The 26439-nt window shown below is 44.8% G+C and overlaps 1 protein-coding gene across 2 annotated transcripts in view; it reads left to right on the top strand.

Moving 5' to 3' along the window:
- Window positions 1-26439, top strand: part of LOC148436204 (zinc transporter ZIP4-like) — a 175482-nt gene that overhangs the window by 51907 nt on the left and 97136 nt on the right. Inside the window, exons 2-4 of one of the 2 annotated variants that reach the window (XM_088465214.1) lie at window positions 4532-4774; window positions 14578-14585; window positions 21281-21462. In XM_088465214.1, the coding sequence (XP_088321340.1) occupies window positions 4532-4774; window positions 14578-14585; window positions 21281-21462 (433 nt within the window). Of the gene's footprint in view, window positions 1-4531; window positions 4775-14577; window positions 14586-21272; window positions 21463-26439 lie in introns of both variants that reach the window. The other variant, XM_088465213.1, reaches the window with a different exon arrangement.

The raw sequence follows: 26439 nt of genomic DNA on the forward strand, positions 1-26439 counted from the left end.
CGAGATGACATCCAAGATGAAATGGCAGAAAGACATTCAGTGACACGGACCAATACAAATGGTGATAAATCTGGAGAGGATAGGTAGATTTGAGTATCATCCGCATACAGATGGTACTGAAATCCAAAAGAGCTGATTAGTTTGCCAAGAGAGGTGTTATAGATTGAGAATAGCAGAGGACCTAAGACAGAGCCTTTCGGTACTCCAACTGATAGAGGTAGCGAAGAGGAGGCAGAATCAGAAAAATTAACAGTAAAAGAGCGATCAGATAGGTAGGAAGAAAACCAAGAAAGAGCTGTGCCCTTAAGACCTATGGATTGTAGTGTTTGTATGAGAAGAGAGTGGTCAACAGTGTCAAAAGCAGCAGAGAGATCTAGAAGAATTAGGAGTGAGTAATGGCCTTTAGCCTTGGCAGTGACAAGATCATTTACTACCTTAGTCAGTGCTGTCTCTGTGGAGTGTTGGGAACGAAAGCCGGATTGAAGTGGGTCCAATAAGTTGTGTGAGTTAAGAAAGTGTGTGAGGCGGGTGTAGACAAGTCTCTCAAGTAGCTTGGAGGTGCATGGGAGCTGGGAGATAGGACGGTAATTTGAGTGAGTACTAGGGTCAGAATTTTGTTTTTTCAGAATGGGAGTAATCACTGCGTGCTTGAACAGTGATGGAAAGTTGCCAGTAGAGAGAGAGAGATTACAGATTTTAGTTAGGATTGGGATAAGCACAGGAGACAAAGCTTTACTGATTTGTGAGGGTATAGGATCTAGAGGAGAGGTAATAGAGTAGGAGGATGAGAAGAGTGTAGATACTTCATCTTCGTTTGTGAGATCAAATGAGGAGAATGTGCCAGAGGGTTCAGGTAGGGAATTGAGCAGGTCACTAGCTGAGGAAGAGCCTACTATTTCATTTCGGATCTTATCAATCTTGTCCCTAAAATAGGAAGCAAGATCTTGTGCACAGATAGTAGCAGGTGGTTTGGGTGATGGAGGGGTAAGAAGCAGTTTAAATGTCTTAAAAAGTCGCTTTGGATTAGAAGCTTGAGCAGAGATTAGAGATTGGAAATATGTTTGTTTGGCAGTGTCCAGAGCAGTACGATAAGAGTTGTAGATAGTCTTATATGTGAGGAAGTCACTTGGAGTATTAGACTTTCGCCACTGACGTTCAACTTTACACAAGAGGTTTTGTAGATGCCTTGTTAAGCTCGAATGTCACGGTTGACATCTAACTCTATGTGGTGTGTGATGGCTAGCTGGAGCTACTTCATCGAGGGCTTTTTCTAGAATCTGGTTTAGGTGTGATGCAGCAGTCTCAGGAGAAGTGAATGTAGAAATTGGCGAAAGTTGTTGTTTTAGAGAGGTAGATAGTTGTTGAAGGTTAATGGCATTAATATTTCTACGGGTTTTGGGTTTAGGTTTGGTTGATTTCAAATGATGTTGATGTAATGGAGGAGAGTGTGCAGGTGATAAGGTTATGATCTGAGAGAGGGAAAGGAGCATTAGTGAAATCAGAAACTGAGCATAGTCTGGTGAATACAAGATCAAGACAGTGGCCCTCCTGATGAGTAGAGGAGTCAGTCCATTGGGAGAGGCCAAGAGAGGATGTTAAAGAGAGTAGTTTGGAGGCATGAGGAGATTGTGTACTGTCAATGGGGATATTGAAATCACCCATAATGATGGTGGAGATGTCTGAGGATAGAAAGTGAGGGAGCCAGGCAGAAAAGTGTTCCAGAAATTGTTGGGGTGGCCCAGGTGGGCGGTAGATAACAGCAACTCGCAGAGAGAAAGGGGTGAAAGTCCTGATAGAATGCACTTCAAATAATGTAAATGTGAGTGAAGGTACCTGTGGGAGAACTGTGTATGTGAAAGATTGGGAGAGTAATATTCCTACCCCACCTCCTTTACAATTACCAGGCCTGGAGGTGTGTGAGAAGTGTAGGTTACCATGTGAAAGTGCAGCAGGGGAGACAGTGTCTGATTGTGTGAGCCATGTTTCTGTTATTGCCAGAAGGTTGAGGTTGGTTGAAATAAAGAGGTCGTGGATGGATGTTAGCTTATTGCAGACAGAGCGTGCATTCCATAAGCCACATTTTAGTGACTTGGATGGTGAAGGGAGGCATGCAATGTTTATGAGGTTAGCTGGATTTATAGTTCGTTGTGGGTGTGGCATGTGGGTTGGGCCTGGATTTGGTGATATGTCACCAGCTAATAGAAGCAGCAGGAGAGAGATATAAATATAATTGTTGGATTTGTCCGAAAGATTTTTAGTTGATCTCTATGTGCAGCTGCACACCTGTAACTTATTTCACTTGCAGGGGGTTGGGCTTAATTGATGTTTTGTCATTGGTCTGTGTGTGTTTTAAAAGGCAGCCAGGCCTTCGCCTCTTTGTCAGTTATAGCTTCATGCCTCGGTGTAAGCATTCTGACAGGAGTGGTGAATACTCTGTACTGCTGGTATCCTGAATCTATGCGTGCTTTCCAGTTTGATCCATGGTCTCCTACTCCCTGCATCAATTGTTGTTAAGTATCACCATACATTAATATTGAAAAAGTGTCACTTTTGTTTGCAGTTGCTATTATCAAGTTACCTGTTGTTACAGCTACTGTTGTAATTGTCAAAAAGTTTTATTATACAGTGTAATTGTACTCACATATGTTATTCTACCAATCCAGCATTAACTCTGTGATTACCTAATTATTGTATAACCCTCTACTATCCTGAGTTTAAGACCTGCTGGCATCTCATTACCAGTGAGAGCATCTCTCTTCATGGGAAAAGGGTGATTGTTATTGGCAGAAGACCTCTGTAGAGTGGTTCTAGAAGGTTTATGCATTTGATTTAGGTGTATCATAACATCAGGTACTCACTATGGAGTCTACTTTCTCACCCTCTCACTATGTTGTCTCTTATCTCAGGTTATCATTATGGCGTCTCCTGTCTCACCCTCTCTCCATAGAGTTTCCTGTCACAGTTTCCTGTCTCAGGTTATCACTATGAAGTCTCTTGTTTCACTTTTTATGGATCTCTTGTCTCAGGTTCTCATTATGGAGGCTCCTGTCTAACTTTCTCACTATGGAGTCTCCTATCTCAGGTTCTCACTATGTCTATTGTCTCAGTATTCTATCTCAGGTTCTCACTATGATGTCTATTGTCTCAGTAATCTGTTCTCACTATAGTTTCCTGTCTCACCCTCTTACTATGGCATATCTTGTCTCAGGTTCTCATTATGTAGTCTCCTCTCTCACCCTCTCTCAATGGAGTCTCCACCCACTCGCCATGGAGTTTCTTATCAAGTTTTCAATATAGTGTCCTATGTCAGGTTCCCACTATGGAGTCTCTTATCTCACGTTCTATGGCGTCTCTTGTCTCAGGTTCTCATTAAGGAGTCCCCTATCTCAGGTTCTCACTATGTAGTCTCCTGTCTAACCCTCTCACTATGGAGACTCCTGTCTCACCCTATCACTACGGAATCTGCACCCTCTCACTGTCGACTCTTCGATCTCAGTTTATCGCTATAGAGTCTCCTGTCTCTGGTTCTCACTATAGAGTCTCCACTCTCACACTATGGAGTCTTCTATATCACCCTTTCATTATGGAGTCTTCTTTCTCACTCTCTCACTATAGAGTCTCCTGTCTCAGGCTCTCACTAGTTTCCTGTATAAGGTACAAACTGTGGTATCTCTTGTATTAGGTTCTCATTATGGAATCTTTTGTTTAAGGTTCTCACTATGGAGTCTCCTATCTCCGGTTCTCACTATGGAGTCTCCTGTCTCTGGTTCTCACTATGACATCTCCTGTCTCCGGTTCTCACTATGACATCTCCTGTCTCTGGTTCTCACTATGACATCTCCTGTCTCTGGTTCTCACTATGACATCTCCTGTCTCCGGTTCTCACTATGACATCTCCTGTCTCTGGTTCTCACTATGGAGTCTCCTGTCTCTGGTTCTCACTATGACGTCTCTTGTCTCTGGTTCTCACTATGACATCTCCTGCCTCTGGTTCTCACTATGACATCTCCTGTCTCCGGTTCTCACTATGACATCTCCTTTCTCCGGCTCTCACCATGGAGTCTCACTAGCAAAAGTTGGGACTGTTTTTTGGCTTAATAATGCATAAAAATATTCAGCACTGGTAGCAGAGTGCAGCTCATATCAGACTGAATATAAAAGAATACCATGCACTGAGATCTCCCACAGAGGAAACAGTATATATTCATAGAACAAGAATGACAGAACACATTCATATAGACTGACACCTGACATATTATTGTGTACACAGAGCAGGTATCTAGTTATAATTTCATCACCAAAGAGGGAGAAGCTTTAGGTACTGCCCCGCACCTACAGAAAATGTGGAACTTTATTTTTAGTTATAAAACTAAAAAACAGACACTGTGGGAATTCTAATCATATTTCCCAGCATGCATCATTTTATTCACACCCACTGGGGACATTGCAGGTAAAATAAGACTTTATTGGACCATTAATCCTGTAGTTTGCTCATATCTTTTACTTATAACTGCTGCATCTCTCCACACAGTGTCTGACGCCGAAGGTGCTGTTTGCTGAACTGAACCAATCCTCAGAGTTCCTGCTGGATGCCCGGGGGTTTGCTGCTGTATCAGGGGGATTGCTAAATTATATCACAGACCCTGCCACTGTCTGCACTGCTGTCAAAGAAGGGAAATGGATGCCTGACACTCTAAACAATGAGGAAGGCGCAGTGGAGACTACCCTACATATAATAGCAACATTACAACTTAAATATAAAACCCAAGACCAGGTAAGTGAGTGTGAAGGTGTCTGTTTAGCAAGGTCTCCCATTTACACCTTCTGTGGAGGGTTCCCACTGAGTTCTACTTTGTGATCGCCCTTTGGGTATTGGTATAACAGGAAGGAGAAAGCAGCTTTGTCAAATATGGTGGTATGAACTTGTCCTACCTAATCAAGGAGCAAATGTGTATTCTCTGCAGCAGATTCTGGGATCAGTCATGGATTCTGCCCATCAGTACAGATGCCCTCTAAGAGCAGAGATGTTTGTTGGCTACAGACAAAAGATAGGTGTTTGCGAAATATGTGAAGTTGGGACTGCCAGGGTGGAGGCATGACAAGGTTCATATTAGAGGAACAGGTGTAGAGAGGCCAGAAGCTGAAACTGAGAAATACAGTAGAGATGGGGGAAAAATGGACAGGATGGAAAACTGCAGCATCAATGGATTTATGGAATGGTACAATGGAGAGGTATAATGGACAGGTACAATGGAGAAGCATAATGGAGAGGTATAATGAAGAGGTACAATGGAGAGGTACAATGGAGAGGTATCATAAGCAACAAGAGGTATAATGGAGAGGGATAAGAAGTAATAAGAGGTATAATGGGAGGTACAATGGAGAGGTATAATGGAGAGGTGTAAGAAGTAATAAGAGGTATAATGGAGAGGTACAATGGAGAAATATAATGGAGATGTGTAACAAGTAATAAGAGGTATAATGGAGAGGCACAATGGAGAGGTATCAGAAGTAACAAGATGTATAATGGAGAGGTACAATGGAGAGGTATAATGGAAAGGCATAATGGAAAGGTATAAGAAGTAATAAGAGTAATAAGAGGTATAAGAAGTAATAAGAGGTATAATGGAGAGGTGTAAGAAGTAATAAGAGGTACAATGGAGAGGTATATTGGAGTGGTGCAATGGAGAAGCATAATGGAGAGGTATAAAGGAGAGGTACAATGGAGAGGTATAATGGAAAGGTATAATGGAAAGGTATAAGAAGTAATAAGAGGTTTAATGGAGAGGTATAATGCAGAGGTGTAAGAAGTAATAAGAGGTATAATGGAGACGTACAATGGAGAGGTATCAGAAGTAATAAGAGGTATAATGGAGAGGTACAATGAAGAGGTATAAAGGAGAGGTATAAGAAGTAATAAGAGGTATAATGGATAGGTACAATGGAGAGGTATAAAGGAGAGGTAGAAAGAAGTAATAAGAGGTATAATGGAGAGGTATAAGAAGTAATAAGAGGTATAATGGATAGGTACAATGGAGAGGTATAAAGGAGAGGTAGAAAGAAGTAATAAGAGGTATAATGGATAGGTATAATGGAGAGTTAAAATGGAAAGGTGTAAGAAGTAATAAGAGGTATAATGGAGAGGCACAATGGAGAAGTATCAGAAGTAACAAGAGGTATAATGGAGAGTTTTAAGATGTAACAAGAGGCACAATGGAGAGGTATAATGGAGAGGTATATGAAGTAATAAGAGGTATAATGGAGAGGTATAATGGAGAGGTATAATGGAAAGGTATAATGGAAAGGTATAAGAGGTAATAAGAGGTACAATGGAGAGGAATAATGGAGAGGTACAATGGAGAGGTATAAGAAGTAAAAAGAGGTATAATGGAGAGGTATAATGGAGAGGTGTAAAAACTAATAAGAGGTACAATGGAGAAGTATAATGGAGAGGTATAAGAAGTAATAAGAGGTATAATGGAGAGGTATAATGGAGAGGTGTAAAAAGTAATAAGAGGTACAAAGGAGAAGTATAATGGAGAGGTATAAGAAGTAATAAGAGGTATAATGGAGAGGCACAACGGAGAGGTATCATAAGCAACAAGAGGTATAATGGAGAGGGATAAGAAGTAATAAGAGGTATAATGGGAGGTACAATGGAGAGGTATAATTGAGAGGTGTAAGAAGTAATAAGAGGTATAATGGAGAGGTACAATGGAGAAATATAATGGAGATGTATAACAAGTAATAAGAGGTATAATGGAGAGGTATAATGGAGAGGTATCAGAAGTAATGAGTTATAATGGATAGGTACAATGGAGAGGTATAATGGAGAGGTATAATAAGAAATAAGGTATAATGGAGAGGTATAATGGAGAGGTATAAGAAGTAATAAGAGGTTTAATGGAGAGGTATAAGAAGTAATAGGTTTAATGGAGAGGTACAATGGAGAGGTATAAAGGAGAGGTATAAGAAATAATAAGAGGTATAATGAAGAGGTACAATGGAGAGGTATAATGGAAAGGTGTAAGAAGTAATGAGAGGTATAATGGAGAGGCATAATGGAGAGGTATCAGAAGTAACAAGAGGTATAATGGAGAGGTATCAGAAGTAATAAGAGGTATAATGGAGAGGTACAATGGAGAGGTATAATGGAAAGGTATAATGGAAAGGTATAAGAAGTAATAAGAGGGTTAATGGAGAGGTATAATGGAGAGATGTAAGAAGTAATAAGAGGAACAATGGAGAGGTATAATGGAGAAGCATAATGGAGAAGTATAATGGAGAGGTATAAAGGAGAGGTACAATGGAGAGGTATAATGGAAAGGTATAATGGAAAGGTATAAGAAGTAATAAGAGGTTTAATGGAGAGGTATAATGGAGAGGTGTAAGAAGTAATAAGAAGTATAATGGAGAGGTACAATGGAGAGGTATTAGAAGAAATAAGAGGTACAATGGAGAGGTACAATGAAGAGGTATAAAGGAAAGGTATAAGAAGTAATAAGAGGTATAATGGAGAGGCACAAAAGAGAGGTATAATGGAGAGGTATAAGAAGTAATAAGAGGTATAATGGATAGGTACAATGGAGAGGTACAATGAAGAGGTATAAAGGAAAGGTATAAGAAGTAATAAGAGGTATAATGGAGAGGCACAAAAGAGAGGTATAATGGAGAAGTATAAGAAGTAATAAGAGGTATAATGGATAGGTACAATGGAGAGGTATAAAGGAGAGGTATAAGAAGCAATAAGAGGTATAATGGATAGGTATAATGGAGAGTTATAATGGAAAGGTGTAAGAAGTAATAAGAGGTATAATGGAGAGGCACAATGGAGAAGTATCAGAAGTAACAAGAGTTATAATGGAGAGTTATAAGATGTAACAAGAGGCACAATGGAGAGGTATAATGGAGAGGTATATGAAGTAATAAGAGGTATAATGGAGAGGTATAATGGAGAGGTATAATGGAAAGGTATAATGGAAAGGTATAAGAAGTAATAAGAGGTTTAATGGAGAGGTATAATGGAGAGGTGTAAGAAGTAATAAGAAGTATAATTGAGAGGTACAATGGAGAGGTATTAGAAGTAATAAGAGGTATAATGGAGAGGTACAATGAAGAGGTATAAAGGAAAGGTATAAGAAGTAATAAGAGGTATAATGGAGAGGCACAAAAGAGAGGTATAATGGAGAGGTATAAGAAGTAATAAGAGGTATAATGGATAGGTACAATGGAGAGGAATAAAGGAGAGGTATAAGAAGTAATAAGAGGTATAATGGATAGGTATAATGGAGAGGTATAATGGAAAGGTGTAAGAAGTAATAAGAGGTATAATGGAGTGGCACAATGGAGAGGTATCAGAAGTAACAAGAGGTATAATGGAGAGTTATAAGAAGTAATAAGAGGCACAATGGAGAGGTATAATGGAGAGGAATATGAAGTAATAAGAGGTATAATGGAGAGGTATAATGGAGAGGTATAATTGAAAGGTAGAAGAGGTAATAAGAGGTACAATGGAGAGGTATAATGGAGAAATATAATGGAGATGTGTAACAAGTAATAAGAGGTATAATGGATAGGTATAATGGAGAGTTATAATGGAAAGGTGTAAGAAGTAATAAGAGGTATAATGGAGAGGCACAATGGAGAAGTATCAGAAGTAACAAGAGGTATAATGGAGAGTTATAGGATGTAACAAGAGGCACAATGGAGAGGTATAATGGAGAGGTATATGAAGTAATAAGAGGTATAATGGAGTGGTATAATGGAAAGGTATAATGGAAAGGTATAAGAGGTAATAAGAGGTACCACTTATTAGTTTTTACACCTCTCCATTATACCTCTTTTTACTTCTTATACCTCTCCATTGTACCTCTCCAATGGAGAGGTATAATGGAGAGGTATAATGGAGAGGTACAATGGAGAGGTATAAGAAGTAATAAGAGGTATAATGGATAGGTATAATGGAGAGGTATAATGGAGAGGCACAATGGAGAGATATAATGGAGATGTGTAACAAGTAATACGAGGTATAATGGAGAGGAACAATGGAGAGGTATCAGAAGTAACAAGAGGTATAATGGAGAGGTATAATGGAGAGGTACAATGGAGAGGTATCAGAAGTAATAAGAGGTATAATGGAGAGGTACAATGGAGAGGTATAATGGAAAGGTATAATGGAAAGGTATAAGAAGTAATAACAGGTACAATGGAGAGGTATAATGGAGAAGTGCAATGGAGAAGCATAATGGAGAGGTATAAAGGAGAGGTACAATGGAGAGGTATAATGGAAAGGTATAATGGAAAGGTATAAGAAGTAATAAGAGGTTTAATGGAGAGGTATAATGCAGAGGTGTAAGAAGTAATAAGAGGTATAATGGAGAGGTACAATGGAGAGGTATCAGAAGTAATAAGAGGTATAATGGATAGGTACAATGAAGAGGTATAAAGGAAAGGAATAAGAAGTAATAAGAGGTATAATGGAGAGGCACAAAAGAGAGGTATAATGGATAGGTACAATGGAGAGGTATAAAGGAGAGGTATAAGAATTAATAAGAGGTATAATGGATAGGTATAATGGAGAGGTATAATGGAAAGGTGTAAGAAGTAATAAGAGTTATAATGGAAAGGTACAATGGAGAGGTATAATGGAGAGGTACAATGGAGAGGTATAAGAAGTAAAAAGAGGTATAATGGAGAGGTATAATGGAGAGGTGTAAAAACTAATAAGAGGTACAATGGAGAAGTATAATGGAGAGGTATAAGAAGTAATAAGAGGTATAATGGAGAGGTATAATGGAGAGGTGTAAAAAGTAATAAGAGGTACAATGGAGAAGTATAATGGAGAGGTATAAGAAGCAATAAGAGGTATAATGGAGAGGCACAATGGAGAGGTATCATAAGCAACAAGAGGTATAATGGAGAGGGATATGAAGTAATAAGAGGTATAATGGGAGGTACAATGGAGAGGTATAATGGAGAGGTGTAAGAAGTAATAAGAGGTATAATGGAGAGGTACAATGGAGAAATATAATGGAGATGTGTAACAAGTAATAAGAGGTATAATGGAGAGGTATAATGGAGAGGTATCAGAAGTAATGAGTTATAATGGATAGGTACAATGGAGAGGTATAATGGAGAGGTATAATAAGTAATAAGGTATAATGGAGAGGTATAATGGAGAGGTATAAGAAGTAATAAGAGGTATTATGGAGAGGTATAAGAAGTAATATGAGGTATAATGGACAGGTATAATGGAGAGGTATAAGAAGTAATAAGAGGTATAATGGAGAGGCACAATGGAGAGGTATGAGAAGTAACAAGAGGTATAATGGAGAGGTAAAATGGAGAGATATAATGGAAAGGTATAATGGAAAGGTATAAGAAGTAATAAGAGGTTTAATGGAGAGGTATAATGGAGAGGTGTAAGAAGTAATAAGAGGTACAATGGAGAGGTATAACGGAGAGGTGTAAGAAGTAATAAGAGGTACAATGGAGAGGTATAATGGAGAGGTGCAATGGAGAAGCATAATGGAGAGGTATAATGGAGAGGTATAATGGAGAGGTACAATGGAAAGGTATAATGGAAAGGTATAAGAAGTAATAAGAGGTTTAATGGAGAGGTGTAAGAAGTAATAAGAGGTATAATGGAGAGGTACAATGGAGAGGTATTAGAAGTAATAAGAGGTATAATGGAGAGGTACAATGAAGAGGTATAAAGGAAAGGTATCAGAAGTAATAAGAGGTATAATGGAGAGGCACAAAAGAGAGGTATAATGGAGAGGGATAAGAAGTAATAAGAGGTATAATGGAGAGGTACAAAGGAGAGGTATAAGAAGCAATAAGAGGTATAATGGATAGATATAATGGAGAGGTATAATGGAAAGGTGTAAGAAGTAAGAAGAGGTATAATGGAGAGGCACAATGGAGAGGTATCAGAAGTAACAAGAGGTATAATGGAGAGTTATAAGAAGTAATAAGAGGCACAATGGAGAGGTATAATGGAGAGGTATATGTAGTAATAAGAGGTATAATGGAGAGGTATAATGGAAAGGTATAATGGAAAGGTATAAGAGGTAATAAGAGGTACAATGGAGAGGTATAATGGAGAGGTACAATGGAGAGGTATAAGAAGTAAAAAGAGGTATAATGTAGAGGTAAAATGGAGAGGTGTAAAAACTAATAAGAGTTACAATGGAGAAGTATAATGGAGAGGTATAAGAAGTAATTAGAGGTATAATGGGAGGTACAATGGAGAGGTATAATGGAGAGGTGTAAGAAGTAATAAGAGGTATAATGGAGAGGTACAATGGAGAAATATAATGGAGATGTGTAACAAGTAGTAAGAGGTATAATGGAGAGGTACAATGGAGAGGTATAACGGAGAGGTATAAGAAGTAATAAGGTATAATGGAGAGGTATAATGGAGAAGTATAAGAAGTAATAAGAGGTATAATGGAGAGGCACAATTGAGAGGTATTAGAATTAACAAGAGGTATAATGGAGAGGTATAATGGAGAGTTATAAGAAGTAATATGAGGTATAATGGAGAGGTATAATGGAGAAGTATAAGAAGTAATAAGAGGTATAATGGAGAGGTACAATGGAGAGGTATAATGGAGAGGTATCAGAAGTTATAAGAGGTATAATGAAGAGGTATAATGGAGAGGTATTAGAAGTAATGAGTTATAATGGAGAGGTACAATGGAGAGGTATAATGGAGAGGTATAATGGAGAGGTATAATGGAGAAGTATAATGGAGAGGTCTAAGAAGCATTAAGAGGTGTAATTGAGAGTTATAATGGAGAGGTATAATGGAGAGGTATAAGAAGTAATGAGTTATAATGGAGAGGTTTAAGAAGTAATGAGGTATAATGGAGAGGTATAAGAAGTAATAATAGGTATAATGGAGAGATATAATGGAGAGTTATAATGGAGAGGTATAAGAAGTACTAAGAGGTATAATGGAGAGGTACAATGGAGAGGTATAATGGAGAGATATAAGAAGTAGTAAGAGGTATAATGGAGAGGTATAAGAAGTAATAAGAGGTGTAATGGAGAGGTATAATGGAGAGATATAAGAAGTAATAAGAGGTATAATGGAGAGTTATAATGGAGAGGTATATGAAGTAATTAGTTATAATGGAGAGGTACAATGGAGAGGTATAATGGAGAAGTATAAGAAGTAATAAGAGGTATAATGGAGAGGTATAAGAAGTAATGAGGTATAATGGAGAGGTATAATGGAGAGGTATAAGAAGTAAAATGAGGTATAATGGAGAGGTATAAGAAGTAATAAGAGGTATAATGGAGAAGTATAATGGAGAGGTATAAGAAGTAATGAGTTATAATGGAGAGGTATAAGAAGTAATGAGTTATAATGGAGAGGTATAAGAAGTAATAAGAGGTATAATTGAGAGGTATAATGTAGAGGTATAATGGAGAGGTATAAGAAGCAATAAGAGGTATAATGGAGAGGTATAATGGAGAGGTATAAGAAGCAATAAGAGGTATAATGGAGAGGTATAATGGAGAGATATAAGAAGTAATAAGCGGTATAATGGAGAGGTACAATGGAGAGGTATAATGGAGAGGTATAAGAGGTGTAATGGAGACGTACAATGGAGAGGTATAATGGAGAGGTATAAGAGGTGTAATGGAGAGGTAAAATAGAGAGGTATAATGGAAAGATATAAGAAGTAATACGAGGTATAATGGAGAGGTATAATGGAGAGGTATAAGAAGCAATAAGAGGTTTAATGGAGAGGTATAAGAAGTAATAAGAGGTATAATGGAGAGGTACAATGGAGAGGTATAATGGAGAGGTATAAGAAGCAATAAGAGGTATAATGGAGAGGTATAAGAAGTAATAAGAGGTATAATGGAGAGGTATAAGAAGTAATAAGAGGTATAATGGAGAGGTATAAGAAGTAATAAGAGGTATAATGGAGAAGTATAAGAAGTAATATGAAGTATAATGGAGAGGTACAATGGAGATGTATAATGGAGAGGTATAAGAAGTAATAAGAGGTATAATGGAGAGGCACAATGGAGAGGTATAAGAAGTATAATGGAGAGGTATAATGGAGAGGTATAAGAAGTAATAAGAGGTTTAATGGAGAGGTATAATGGAGAGGTATAAGAAGTAATGAGTTATAATGGAGAGGTATAATGGAAAGGTATAAGAAGTAATAAGAGTTATAATGGGAGGTATAATGGGAGGTACAATGGAGAGTAATGAGTTATAATGGAGAGGTATAATGGAGAGGTATAATGGAGAGGTATAAGAAGTAATGAGTTATAATGGAGAGGTACAATAGAAAGGTATAAGCTGAATGGTCAGATGTGGAAGGGTGAGGTCAGAGGAACAGCAGATTAATAGAAAGAACTGACGATAATTAACCACATAACTGGCAAATATTTTTTAAAACTGCTGAGAAATTATCTTTTTTTATGGTTGAATTAGGTCAAGAAATTCTATTTAAAACTTATACAACACAATTTTATTATTATTTTTTTTAAACACAGTATACCATAAATGTAGCAATTTTTATTGAATACTGTAGTGATGGCATTGATAGCTGTGCCATCGATCATCTATGGTTTTGAATCATCATTAGCAAACCACTGATGGTTTTGCACATGTGCAGAAGACGACCATCGAGTTAGCACCTCCAATGTTTTGTTAACACCTAGAGCTGCAACTGATGTGGTGGCATTAGTGCTTGCATCTGGCATAGACAATCAATGGTTTTATACCATCAATGGTTGATGGTTGTCCCTAGAAGGGATGGCAATCAGTGGGGTGTAAACCAATGGTTACCATCTATGAGTTGATTAGTGATTACTATCGATGGCACAGAAACCATCTATGGTTTGCACCCATCAATGGCCACCGCTGCTGAGGGCACAGGCTAAGCTCCATCCAGCCAAGAAAAATAAATCCATCGGCTCCCACTTGTCCATTTATGGTGGGCAACCATTGGCTCTCTGCCATCAATGGCAAAACCATCAAACATCATCAGTTAACCATAGAGGATTGCTAGCTATCGATGGTTGATGGCCATCCCTAGTATACTATAATCACAGAGAGGGCTGAAGGGATGGCCATCGGTTGTTTTCCATCGATGGTACCATCGGTGATAACACTGGATGGTACAATAACCATCTTTGGTGAACCATTGATAGTTTGCACCACTCAATGGTCACCGCTGCTGGGTGGAAGATGGGCCAATAAAAATTGGGGGGCAGAGCTTAGCGGACCACCAGTGGGTGGGCTAATTTCCATGTCAGGAGCAGAAAAAAAAAGCCAGGTTCTCTGCCATTGATGGCAAAAGCATTGGCTATTGGTAGTAAACAATCAATTTTTGTTAACTATCAATGTTCGATGGCCATCCCTAAAGGGGGTCGGTGGCGACAGTCCCATGGCTACAGAGAGTAGCAGTTGCTGGGTGAAGACAGAGGGAAGCGGAGCCAGACAGTGAAGATCCCAGGAACTGCAAAGAGAAGCAGCTGCTGGGTGATCACAGGGGGAGAGGTGTGCTGGGCTGGCTGATTACTATGACCAACAGTTATCAGCAGACACTGGGGTAAGATCGAAAGCTGCAGAAGGGCCAGGAGGTCCCTCTGAGACTGGCGGCTACAGGAAGATTGTCTTCTAATAGCTGCTTACAGGGCATTTCTGACTGGTCACATCAGATGCGACCATGTCAGGAAAAACCCAGCCTGGAGTCATCGCATCAGATGCGACCATGTCAGGAATAGCCCAGCCTGGAGTCATCGCATCAGATGTGACCATGTCAGGAAAAGTCAGCCTGGAGTCATCGCATCAGATGTGACCAGGTCAGGAAATGCCCAGCCTGGAGTCATCGCATCAGATGTGACCAGGTCAGGAAAAGCCCATACTGTTGTCATCACATCTGATGCGACCATGTCAGGAAAAGCGCAGCCTGGAGTTATCGCATCAGATGAGACCATGTCAGGAAAAGCCCAGCATGGAGTTATCTCATCAGATGTGAACATGTCAGGAAAAGCCCAGCCTGGAGTTATCTCATCAGATGCGACCATGTTAGGAAAATCCCAGCCTGGAGTCATGTCATCAGATGCGACCATGTCAGGAAAAGCCCAGCCTGGAGTCATCTCATCAGATGAGACCATGTCAGGAAAAGCCCAGCCTGGAGTCATCACATCTGATGTGACCATGTCAGGAAAAGCCCAGCCAGGAGTCATCGCATCAGATGCAACCATGTCAGAAATAGCCCAGCCTGGAGTCATCGCATCTGATGCGACCATGTCAGGAAAATCCCAGCCTGGAGTCATGTCATCAGATGCGACCATGTCAGGAAAAGCCCAGCCTGGAGTCATGTCATCAGATGCGACCATGTCAGGAAAAGCCCAGCCTGGAGTCATCTCATCAGATGAGACCATGTCAGGAAAAGCCCAGCCTGGAGTCATGTCATCAGATGCGACCATGTCAGGAAAAGCCCAGCCTGGAGTCATCTCATCAGATGAGACCATGTCAGGAAAAGCCCAGCCTGGAGTCATCTCATCAGATGAGACCATGTCAGGAAAAGCCCAGCCTGGAGTCATGTCATCAGATGCGACCATGTCAGGAAAAGCCCAGCCTGGAGTCATCTCATCAGATGCGACCATGCCAGGCAAGTGGTTAAACAGTCAGGATATAGGGAGTGTAGGGACTAGGATGGAGGTATACCACAGTTTTGGATGTGGAATTAGAAAAGAGATGTGAGAGGAGTTGAATGCGCAGGAGCTAGAGAGTGAAATGGCTAAAATAGAGGTATGGAAGGGTTATTGAAAGAGCTATTATTATTAAATAAAGTGGGATATTTACTGAAGTGCGGGTTTTTAGAAGTGGAGATGTTTAAACATAGCAACCAATCAGATTCTAGCTATTATCTTCTAGAAGGTGCTAGCTTAATGATAAGTAGAATCTGATTGGTTGCTATTGGCAACATCTCTACTTCTAAAAAGTGCACTTTAGAAAATATACCGCTAAGGGGCATATTCAATTGGGGGCGAGAAAAGCAAAAATCCCGCACCTGTGAGGTTTTCCTGCAGGTGCAGAATTTTTGCTACTCAATTTGGTGCCAATTTTTTCTTTTTTTTGTGCTCCGGGAGCTTTTTTTCTATCGCACCTACAGAGCAAGTGTGATTTTTCCTAAAATCATTAATTTTTAAGAAAAATCTGCGGGACTTGCTCTGGAACCTCTGCGGTACCCCCCTGAGGACTAATAAAGCAATTGGAATTTTCCAATTAGCTTAATTAGTCCATAATTACTCACCTTCTGCAGCGTTGTCTTCTGTATCCAGCGTCGGAAGCCACTTCTTCTGCAGCAGGATGAGTGTGTCAGTGTGTGAGTGTTTGTTAGAGTTTGTTAGTGTGTATGAGTGTGTGTATGTGTATGAGTGTTGTGTGTGTGTGACCCCCGATGTGTGGGTCCCCCAGTGTCTATGTGCCCCCTGGAATGGGTGCTGGGAGAACTACATCTCACAGCAGCCCTTGCCCTTCCCACCAGCCCCTGGAGCCTCCCAGAAGACCCCGAGACTCCCAGCAGCCCCCTATCCATTACGAAGTTAGAGGGGAGGCCACCAAGAGCCGCGGAGACCACCGGAGACCCCCGGGAAGGTAAGTGTAGAATTGTATTTTATTTTTTTCATGGCACAGGGTTTTCAGAGCTGAAAACCCCACAACCACTTTTTTTAATTGTATACCGTGGGTATCGGAAGCGTGCATACCCTCAGTAATCCAAAATTGGGCATGAGGTTTTTTCCTCGCTAAACCTCGCGCCCAATTGAATATGCCCCTAAGTGTGGGAAGCTCTGACTGGTAGGAGGTAAGAATGGATAGCAGGGTTAGTGTATGGGAGATTAGTGGGGAGGCGTGAAGAGATTTGAATGGTCAGAAGGTACAGAATAATCTAGGTTGGATATACTGTGCTCTGAATGTATGGGTAAGTTGATCTATGGCTGCACTTCAAAAAGTGAATAAGGGTCCAAGCTCTTCTGTAAACACTACTATATAGGGGGAAATGCGCTCAACTGATCAACCTTATTGGTAAATGTATTCTACAGCACTATTAGTGGTGATGGTAATAATAACCTTAATCCAGAAATGTAAAATATCAGTATTTATTCATAAAAATGTTGTCCATATAGTGTCTGCTCTCAGGCGTCTGACGTACGTCCTCCACAAAGGGTAACTGGATTGTTCTTAAAGAGTCTTTGTAAGTATACAATATTTTGTCTCAGTCCCTGATTCACTGCGAGGGATTAGCTTCTCCTTCAGGGAATAGCTCTCCGTATGATCTCTGCTCTCAGCTTGTATCATACATTCCCCAGGAGACCGCTGTGCGGCCGTCAGTGAGAGATGAGGAAAACATGTGTAGGTGGTGAGATAACGTATTTATGGTTGTGTCCCGCACATATACTCACCCCAATCTTCTGATCTCTACTTAATGTAGGTGATCTTAGCCTTTCAAAAGGTCTTTGACAACCAATGTCTAGTAGATCCCCTCCTTGTGCAATTTCTCTTATTGGAGGCAGTGAGGTCAACACTTCCAACTTTTTTCTGTGATAGAAGTGTCTGTATTATGCTGGTAACTCAAAGGTAGGTGAAAGGTATGGCAGGTTAATGGATGGTGAATTAATAGAGAAAAAAGATGATAGTTAAACTGCCAAGATGTAAGGAGAGTGGGCACTAAGATGGAGGTATGCCAGAATTAATGGATGTGGAATTAGAAAAGAGGTGTGGACCGATCTGACTGGAAAAACGTAAGGACTGGTGGGAATAGGATGGAGATTTAATGGATAGAGTGATGAGTATAGATGTGCAGTAGGATCTGACTGGTAGGTGGTAAGGACTGGTGGGAGTAGGATGAAGGTATTGTACAGTAAATGAATGGGGGATTAGTAGAAAGGTGTGGGAGGATTTGACTGATAGGAGAGGAATGGAAAAACTTGGAGATATGGAAGGGTAATGGATGGAAAAATAGTGTAGAGGTGTGGGAGCATCTCTGGTAGGAGGTAAGACATGGAGGAGCTAGGATGGAGGTTTGGTAAAGTTAATGGATGTAGGATTACTGTAGAAGTGTGGGAGGATCTGGCTGGTAGGAGGTAAGGAGTGGCGGGACTAGGATGGAGGTTTGGTAAAGTTAATGGATGTAGGATTACTGTAGAAGTGTGGAAAGATCTGTCTGGTAGGAGGTAAGGAATGGTGGGACTAGGATAGAGGTTTGGTAAAGTTAATGGATGTAGGATTACTGTAGAAGTGTGGAAAGATATGGCTGGTAGGAGGTAAGGAGTGGGCGGACTAGGATGGAGGTTTGGTAAAGTTAATGGATGTATCATTACTGTAGAAGTGTGGAAAGATCTGGCTGGTAGGAGGTAAGGAGTGGCGGGACTAGGATGGAGGTTTTGTAGAGTTGGTGAGGTGAGAGAGGATCTGACTGGTAGGAGGGAATGGAGTGGAGAATTAGTGGAGAGGTACAGATGTGTCCTCATACACTATTGCCGAAGCTGCACCAAACAGCCTTTCTCGGTGCACCAGGTATTTTGTTCACTCAAATGTGCATCTTAGTCACACAAATTAAACAGTCAGATGCAACAAAACTGCTTAACGAGACTGCACTGATTAATTTGATATCTGATTCTTGTACATCTGTATGCAAATGAGCGAGAATTTGTATGACGTATTACAGGATTAATGAATGGGCAATATCGATTCCTACCTATCTATACACTCTAAAATGTCGCTATTTAGCGTAATAAGTCGCACCAGAAATAATTGCTCTTCAGACTTTGATTGTGGTTCTAAAGCACAAAAAAGATATTATTCACCAAAAAGCAGATAGTTACACGCTGTAAATTATACAATCACAAGGTATAGTCGTTACATACGCATGCACACCGGTCCCAGTTACAGTCATCAATCCAGAGGTCTGTGGTCATCCCAGAGAATGGCTACTAACTAGGACCAGGACACAGGCTATGTACCCTAACAGATCATGATAACAACAATGTAGACAGACAAACATAGGCCCTGATTCAGAGCCGGATGCAAGTCGCTGCTCGTTCGCTCCGAGCGATGTTTGCCCAACTGCGCATGCGTACGGATCGTAATACGCATGCGTGAACCACTCAGTGCGGCCGAAATTCATGTGCTCGCAAAATAGCGAGTGCCTGATAATTTGAGTGACAGAAAGAGGCGTATGTGGGTGGTAACAGGGGAAGGTGCTTGAAAACGGGGTGTGGAGATCCGATCGCAGGCGCGCTTAAAGGTCAAAACGGGCGTTTTATGGGTGTGCATATTTAAAACAGCAGCGTCGTTGACCACGTCATTGGGTTATTTTAGAGCCAGAACTGCTCGCAAAATTGAGGTAGCAAACACCAGCCCCAAGAATAGCGAGCAGTTCATACCCTGGTCGATGTACTCGATTAATCTAATAAATAGCGGACATGACGTAGGATGCGAGCAGCCAGGGGGAGTATTTTTTCAAAAAACGAACGCAAGTTTTGTTCGCTCGTTCAGACCTAGAGGCGTGAACAGACCGCAAACAGCGAACGGTTCATTTGAATAGCCACCCCTTGTTTTAGAACGAACGACCGCAAATAGCGAGTGGCTCTGAATGAGGGCCATAATTCCATTGGTTCTTGCTCTTGGTCTTTGTAGTACGCTGTAGTTCATAGGACAGTTCACTAGGGGTATGTCCCAATTCTCCAGATTACATTGTCTTTCTTTAATTGATTTAAATTAGATAGTGACACTACATTACAGTGTATACATTCTAACCAATAATTTCCTATATTCCATAACCATCGAACGCAAGATGCGACTCCTTCGCTGATAGGTTCAGATATCTGGAAATAAACATGGTGTCAGTTTAGTACCAAACATGCCATGTCTACCATGTTCTATACCATTAATATCAAATACATACATTTTACATCATAATTAATAACTTTAATATAAACCATAATGTGCAGGAACCTTTTATGAGTGCGTGTATATTTATGGTTATATGTAAGTAAGTTGTGTGTCTACATGCAGCGTAAAAGGTGCGCTGTGTGTTTCTATTTATAATTGCTACTGTATATATATGTGTAAACGCATTGTGGATACCCATGTGATCGTTTAAGTGTATATATATATGTACATATATACATACATACATACATATGTATACATACACACATTGGCCCTCATTCAGAGCCACTCGCTAGCGGCAGTACGCTCGTTCCGAGTGATGTTCGCACATCTGCGCATGCGTACGGTTTTTAGTACGCATGCGCGGACCAGTCAGTGCGGCTGAAAATCGTTGGTATGCAATATAGCGAATGCCTGCTATTTTGAGTGACAGAATGAGGCGTATGTGGGTGGTAACAGGGGAAGGTGCTTGAAAACGGGGAGTGGAGATCAGAACGCAGGCGTGCTTAAAGGTCAAAACGGGCATTTTAAGGGTGTGCATAATTAATCCAGCAGCGTCATTGACCACGTCACTTGGTTTTTTTTAACTCAGAACTGCTCGCAAAATAGCGGTTGAAAACACCAACCACAAGAATAGCGAGCAGTTCATACGCTGTACGATGTACTCGATTAATCTAATAAATAGCGGACATGACGTATGGTGCGTGCGGCCAGGGGGCGTTTTTATCAAATAAACGAGCGTATGTTTTGCTCGCTCGTTCAGACTTAGAGGTGTGAACAGACTGCAATTTGCAAACGGATCATTTGAATAGCCACCCCTTGTCTTTGAACGAACGACCGCAAATAGCGAACGGCTCTGAATGAGGGCCATAGTCAGGAGATGTGAGGAGTATGATCAGTATTATGTGCACAATGTATTGGGATATACGTATTACAGGTTTAATGGATGGGAAATTAGCGGAGGGACTATTATGTAGGCATATTAGGGTAACCAGATTGTAAGAAGGTAGGACAAAGGATGGAGGGTAACATGTGGGACATAGGATGGAGCGTAACATGTGGGACAAAGGATGGAGGGTAACATGTGGGACATAGGATGGAGGGTAACATGTGGGACATAGGATGGAGGGTAACATGTGGGACATAGGATGGAGGGTAACATGTGGGACATAGGATGGAGGGTAACATGTGGGACATAGGATGGAGGGTAACACATGGCACAAAGCATAGGTGCACTCTCCGTGATCTGGCTTCATTACGTGTATGGGAGTTCTCAGTCTTTTTGCGCAACAAGAAAAATGATGATGTTGAAAAGTGGTTCATTTTGTTTTAGGCCGGGAGATGCTTCAATGCTCGGGACATCCTAAACATGACCACAGACCCTGCCCGTGTCAGCACAGAGATCCAGGAGGCCATTCTTCTCCTGGTTATAAATGGATCCTGTATGACGTTACTTCCACCCTTCGAGTACTTTATGGCGTACATCTATAAACAGTTTGGAAATAACAGCATCAGTCTGGAAGGTAAGACTGACACTCCAAACCACACTCACCTCTCCTCACACCTCCCCTCCCCACAGCACTCACCTCTCCTCACACCTCCCCTCCCCACAGCACTCACCTCTCCTCACACCTCCCCTCCCCACAGCACTCACCTCTCCTCACACCTCCCCTCCCCACAGCACTCACCTCTCCTCACACCTCCCCTCCCCACAGCACTCACCTCTTCTCACACCTCCCCTCCCCACAGCACTCACCTCTTCTCACACCTCCCCTCCCCACAGCACTCACCTCTCCTCACACCTCCCCTCCCCACAGCACTCACCTCTTCTCACACCTCCCCTCCCCACAGCACTCCCCTCTTCTCACACCTCCCCTCCCCACAGCACTCACCTCTTCTCACACCTCCCCTCCCCACAGCACTCACCTCTCCTCACACCTCCCCTCCCCACAGCACTCACCTCTTCTCACACCTCCCCTCCCCACAGCACTCACCTCTCCTCACACCTCCCCTCCCCACAGCACTCACCTCTCCTCACACCTCCCCTCCCCACTGCACTCACCTCTCCTCACACCTCCCCTCCCCACAGCACTCACCTCTTCTCACACCTCCCCTCCCCACAGCACTCACCTCTCCTCACACCTCCCCTCCCCACAGCACTCACCTCTCCTCACACCTCCCCACAGCACTCACCTCTCCTCACACCTCCCCTCCCCACAGCACTCACCTCTCCTCACACCTCCCCTCCCCACAGCACTCACCTCTCCTCACACCTCCCCTCCCCACTGCACTCACCTTTCCTCACACCTCCCCTCCCCACAGCACTCACCTCTTCTAACACCTCCCCTCCCCACAGCACTCACCTCTTCTCACACCTCCCCTCCCCACAGCACTCACCTCTCCTCACACCTCCCCTCCCCACAGCACTCACCTCTTCTCACACCTCCCCTCCCCACAGCACTCACCTCTTCTCACACCTCCCCTCCCCACAGCACTCACCTCTCCTCACACCTCCCCTCCCCACAGCACTCACCTCTTCTCACACCTCCCCTCCCCACAGCACTCACCTCTTCTCACACCTCCCCTCCCCACAGCACTCACCTCTCCTCACACCTCCCCTCCCCACAGCACTCACCTCTCCTCACACCTCCCCTCCCCACAGCACTCACCTCTCCTCACACCTCCCCTCCCCACAGCACTCACCTCTTCTCACACCTACCCTCCCCACAGCACTCACCTCTTCTCACACCTCCCCTCCCCACAGCACTCACCTCTCCTCACATCTCCCCTCCCCACAGCACTCACCTCTTCTCACACCTCCCCTCCCCACAGCACTCACCTCTCCTCACACCTCCCCTCCCCACAGCACTCACCTCTCCTCACACCTCCCCACAGCACTCACCTCTCCTCACACCTCCCCTCCCCACAGCACTCACCTCTCCTCACACCTCCCCTCCCCACAGCACTCACCTCTCCTCACACCTCCCCTCCCCACTGCACTCACCTCTCCTCACACCTCCCCTCCCCACAGCACTCACCTCTTCTCACACCTCCCCTCCCCACAGCACTCACCTCTTCTCACACCTCCCCTCCCCACAGCACTCACCTCTCCTCACACCTCCCCTCCCCACAGCACTCACCTCTTCTCACACCTCCCCTCCCCACAGCACTCCCCTCTTCTCACACCTCCCCTCCCCACAGCACTCACCTCTTCTCACACCTCCCCTCCCCACAGCACTCACCTCTCCTCACACCTCCCCTCCCCACAGCACTCACCTCTTCTCACACCTCCCCTCCCCACAGCACTCACCTCTCCTCACACCTCCCCTCCCCACAGCACTCACCTCTCCTCACACCTCCCCTCCCCACTGCACTCACCTCTCCTCACACCTCCCCTCCCCACAGCACTCACCTCTTCTCACACCTCCCCTCCCCACAGCACTCACCTCTCCTCACACCTCCCCTCCCCACAGCACTCACCTCTCCTCACACCTCCCCACAGCACTCACCTCTCCTCACACCTCCCCTCCCCACAGCACTCACCTCTCCTCACACCTCCCCTCCCCACAGCACTCACCTCTCCTCACACCTCCCCTCCCCACTGCACTCACCTTTCCTCACACCTCCCCTCCCCACAGCACTCACCTCTTCTAACACCTCCCCTCCCCACAGCACTCACCTCTTCTCACACCTCCCCTCCCCACAGCACTCATCTCTCCTCACACCTCCCCACAGCACTCACCTCTCCTCACACCTCCCCTCCCCACAGCACTCACCTCTCCTCACACCTCCCCTCCCCACAGCACTCACCTCTCCTCACACCTCCCCTCCCCACAGCACTCACCTCTCCTCACACCTCCCCTCCCCAAAGCACTCACCTCTTCTCACACCTCCCCTCCCCACAGCACTCACCTCTCCTCACACCTCCCCTCCCCACAGCACTCACCTCTCCTCACACCTCCCCTCCCCACAGCACTCACCTCTCCTCACACCTCCCCTCCCCACAGCACTCACCTCTTCTCACACCTACCCTCCCCACAGCACTCACCTCTTCTCACACCTCCCCTCCCCACAGCACTCACCTCTCCTCACATCTCCCCTCCCCACAGCACTCACCTCTTCTCACACCTCCCCTCCCCACAGCACTCACCTCTCCTCACACCTCCCCTCCCCACAGCACTCACCTCTCCTCACACCTCCCCACAGCACTCACCTCTCCTCACACCTCCCCTCCCCACAGCACTCACCTCTCCTCACACCTCCCCTCCCCACTGCACTCACCTCTCCTCACACCTCCCCTCCCCACAGCACTCACCTCTTCTCACACCTCCCCTCCCCACAGCACTCACCTCTCCTCACACCTCCCCTCCCCACAGCACTCACCTCTCCTCACACCTCCCCACAGCACTCACCTCTCCTCACACCTCCCCTCCCCACAGCACTCACCTCTCCTCACACCTCCCCTCCCCACAGCACTCACCTCTCCTCACACCTCCCCTCCCCACTGCACTCACCTCTCCTCACACCTCCCCTCCCCACAGCACTCACCTCTTCTCACACCTCCCCTCCCCACAGCACTCACCTCTTCTCACACCTCCCCTCCCCACAGCACTCATCTCTCCTCACACCTCCCCACAGCACTCACCTCTCCTCACACCTCCCCTCCCCACTGCACTCACCTCTCCTCACACCTCCCCTCCCCACAGCACTCACCTCTCCTCACACCTCCCCTCCCCACAGCACTCACCTCTCCTCACACCTCCCCTCCCCACAGCACTCACCTCTCCTCACACCTCCCCTCCCCAAAGCACTCACCTCTTCTCACACCTCCCCTCCCCACAGCACTCACCTCTCCTCACACCTCCCCTCCCCACAGCACTCACCTCTCCTCACACCTCCCCACAGCACTCACCTCTCCTCACACCTCCCCTCCCCCCAGCACTCACCTCTCCTCACACCTCCCCTCCCCACAGCACTCACCTCTCCACACACCTCCCCTCCTCACAGCACTCACCTCTCCTCACACCTCTCCTCCCCACAGCACTCACCTCTCCTCACACCTCCCCTCCCCACAGCACTCACCTCTCCACACACCTCCCCTCCCCACAGCACTCACCTCTCCTCACACCTCCCCTTCCCACAGCACTCACCTCTCCACACACCTCCCCTCCCCACAGCACTCACCTCTCCACACACCTCCCCTCCCCACAGCACTCACCTCTCCACACACCTCCCCTCCCCACAGCACTCACCTCTCCTCACACCTCCCCTTCCCACAGCACTCACCTCTCCTCACACCTCCCCTCCCCACAGCACTCACCTCTCCTCACACCTCCCCTCCCCACAGCACTCACCTCTCCTCACACCTCCCCTCCCCACAGCACTCACCTCTCCTCACACCTCCCCTCCCCACAGCACTCACCTCTCCTCACACCTCCCCTCCCCACAGCACTCACCTCTTCTCACACCTCCCCTCCCCACAGCACTCACCTCTCCTCACACCTCCCCTCCCCACAGCACTCACCTCTCCTCACACCTCCCCACAGCACTCACCTCTCCTCACACCACCCCTCCCCACAGCACTCACCTCTCCTCACACCTTCCCTCCCCACAGCACTCACCTCTCCTCACACCTCCCCTCCCCACTGCACTCACCTCTCCTCACACCTCCCCTCCCCACAGCACTCACCTCTTCTCACACCTCCCCTCCCCACAGCACTCACCTCTTCTCACACCTCCCCTCCTCACAGCACTCACCTCTCCACACACCTCCCCTCCCCACAGCACTCACCTCTCCACACACCTCCCCTCCCCACAGCACTCACCTCTCCTCACACCTCCCCTTCCCACAGCACTCACCTCTCCTCACACCTCCCCTCCCCACAGCACTCACCTCTCCTCACACCTCCCCTCCCCACAGCACTCACCTCTCTTCACACCTCCCCTCCCCACAGCACTCACCTCTCCTCACACCTCCCCTCCCCACAGCACTCACCTCTCTTCACACCTCCCCTCCCCACAGCACTCACCTCTCCTCACACCTCCCCTCCCCACAGCACTCACCTCTCCTCACACCTCCCCTCCCCACAGCACTCACCTCTCCTCACACCTCCCCTCCCCACAGCACTCACCTCTCCTCACACCTCCCCTTCCCACAGCACTCATCTCTCCACACACCTCCCCTCCCCACAGCACTCACCTCTCCACACACCTCCCCTCCCCACTCACCTCTCCTCACACCTCCCCTCCCACAGCACTGCCTTCTCTTCACACCTCCCCTCCCCACAGCACTCACCTCTCCTCACACCTCCCCTCCCGACAGCACTCACCTCTCCTCACACCTCCCCTCCCCACTCACCTCTCCTCACACCTCCCCTCCCCACAGCACTCACCTCTCCTCACACCTCCCCTCCCCACAGCACTCACCTCTCCTCACACCTCCCCTCCCCACAGCACTCACCTCTCCTCACACCTCCCCTCCCCACAGCACTCACCTCTCC

Source organism: Taudactylus pleione, unplaced genomic scaffold, assembly GCF_031769625.1.
Source record: "Taudactylus pleione unplaced genomic scaffold, aTauple2 ptg001913l, whole genome shotgun sequence".
Taxonomy (NCBI): domain Eukaryota; kingdom Metazoa; phylum Chordata; class Amphibia; order Anura; family Myobatrachidae; genus Taudactylus; species Taudactylus pleione.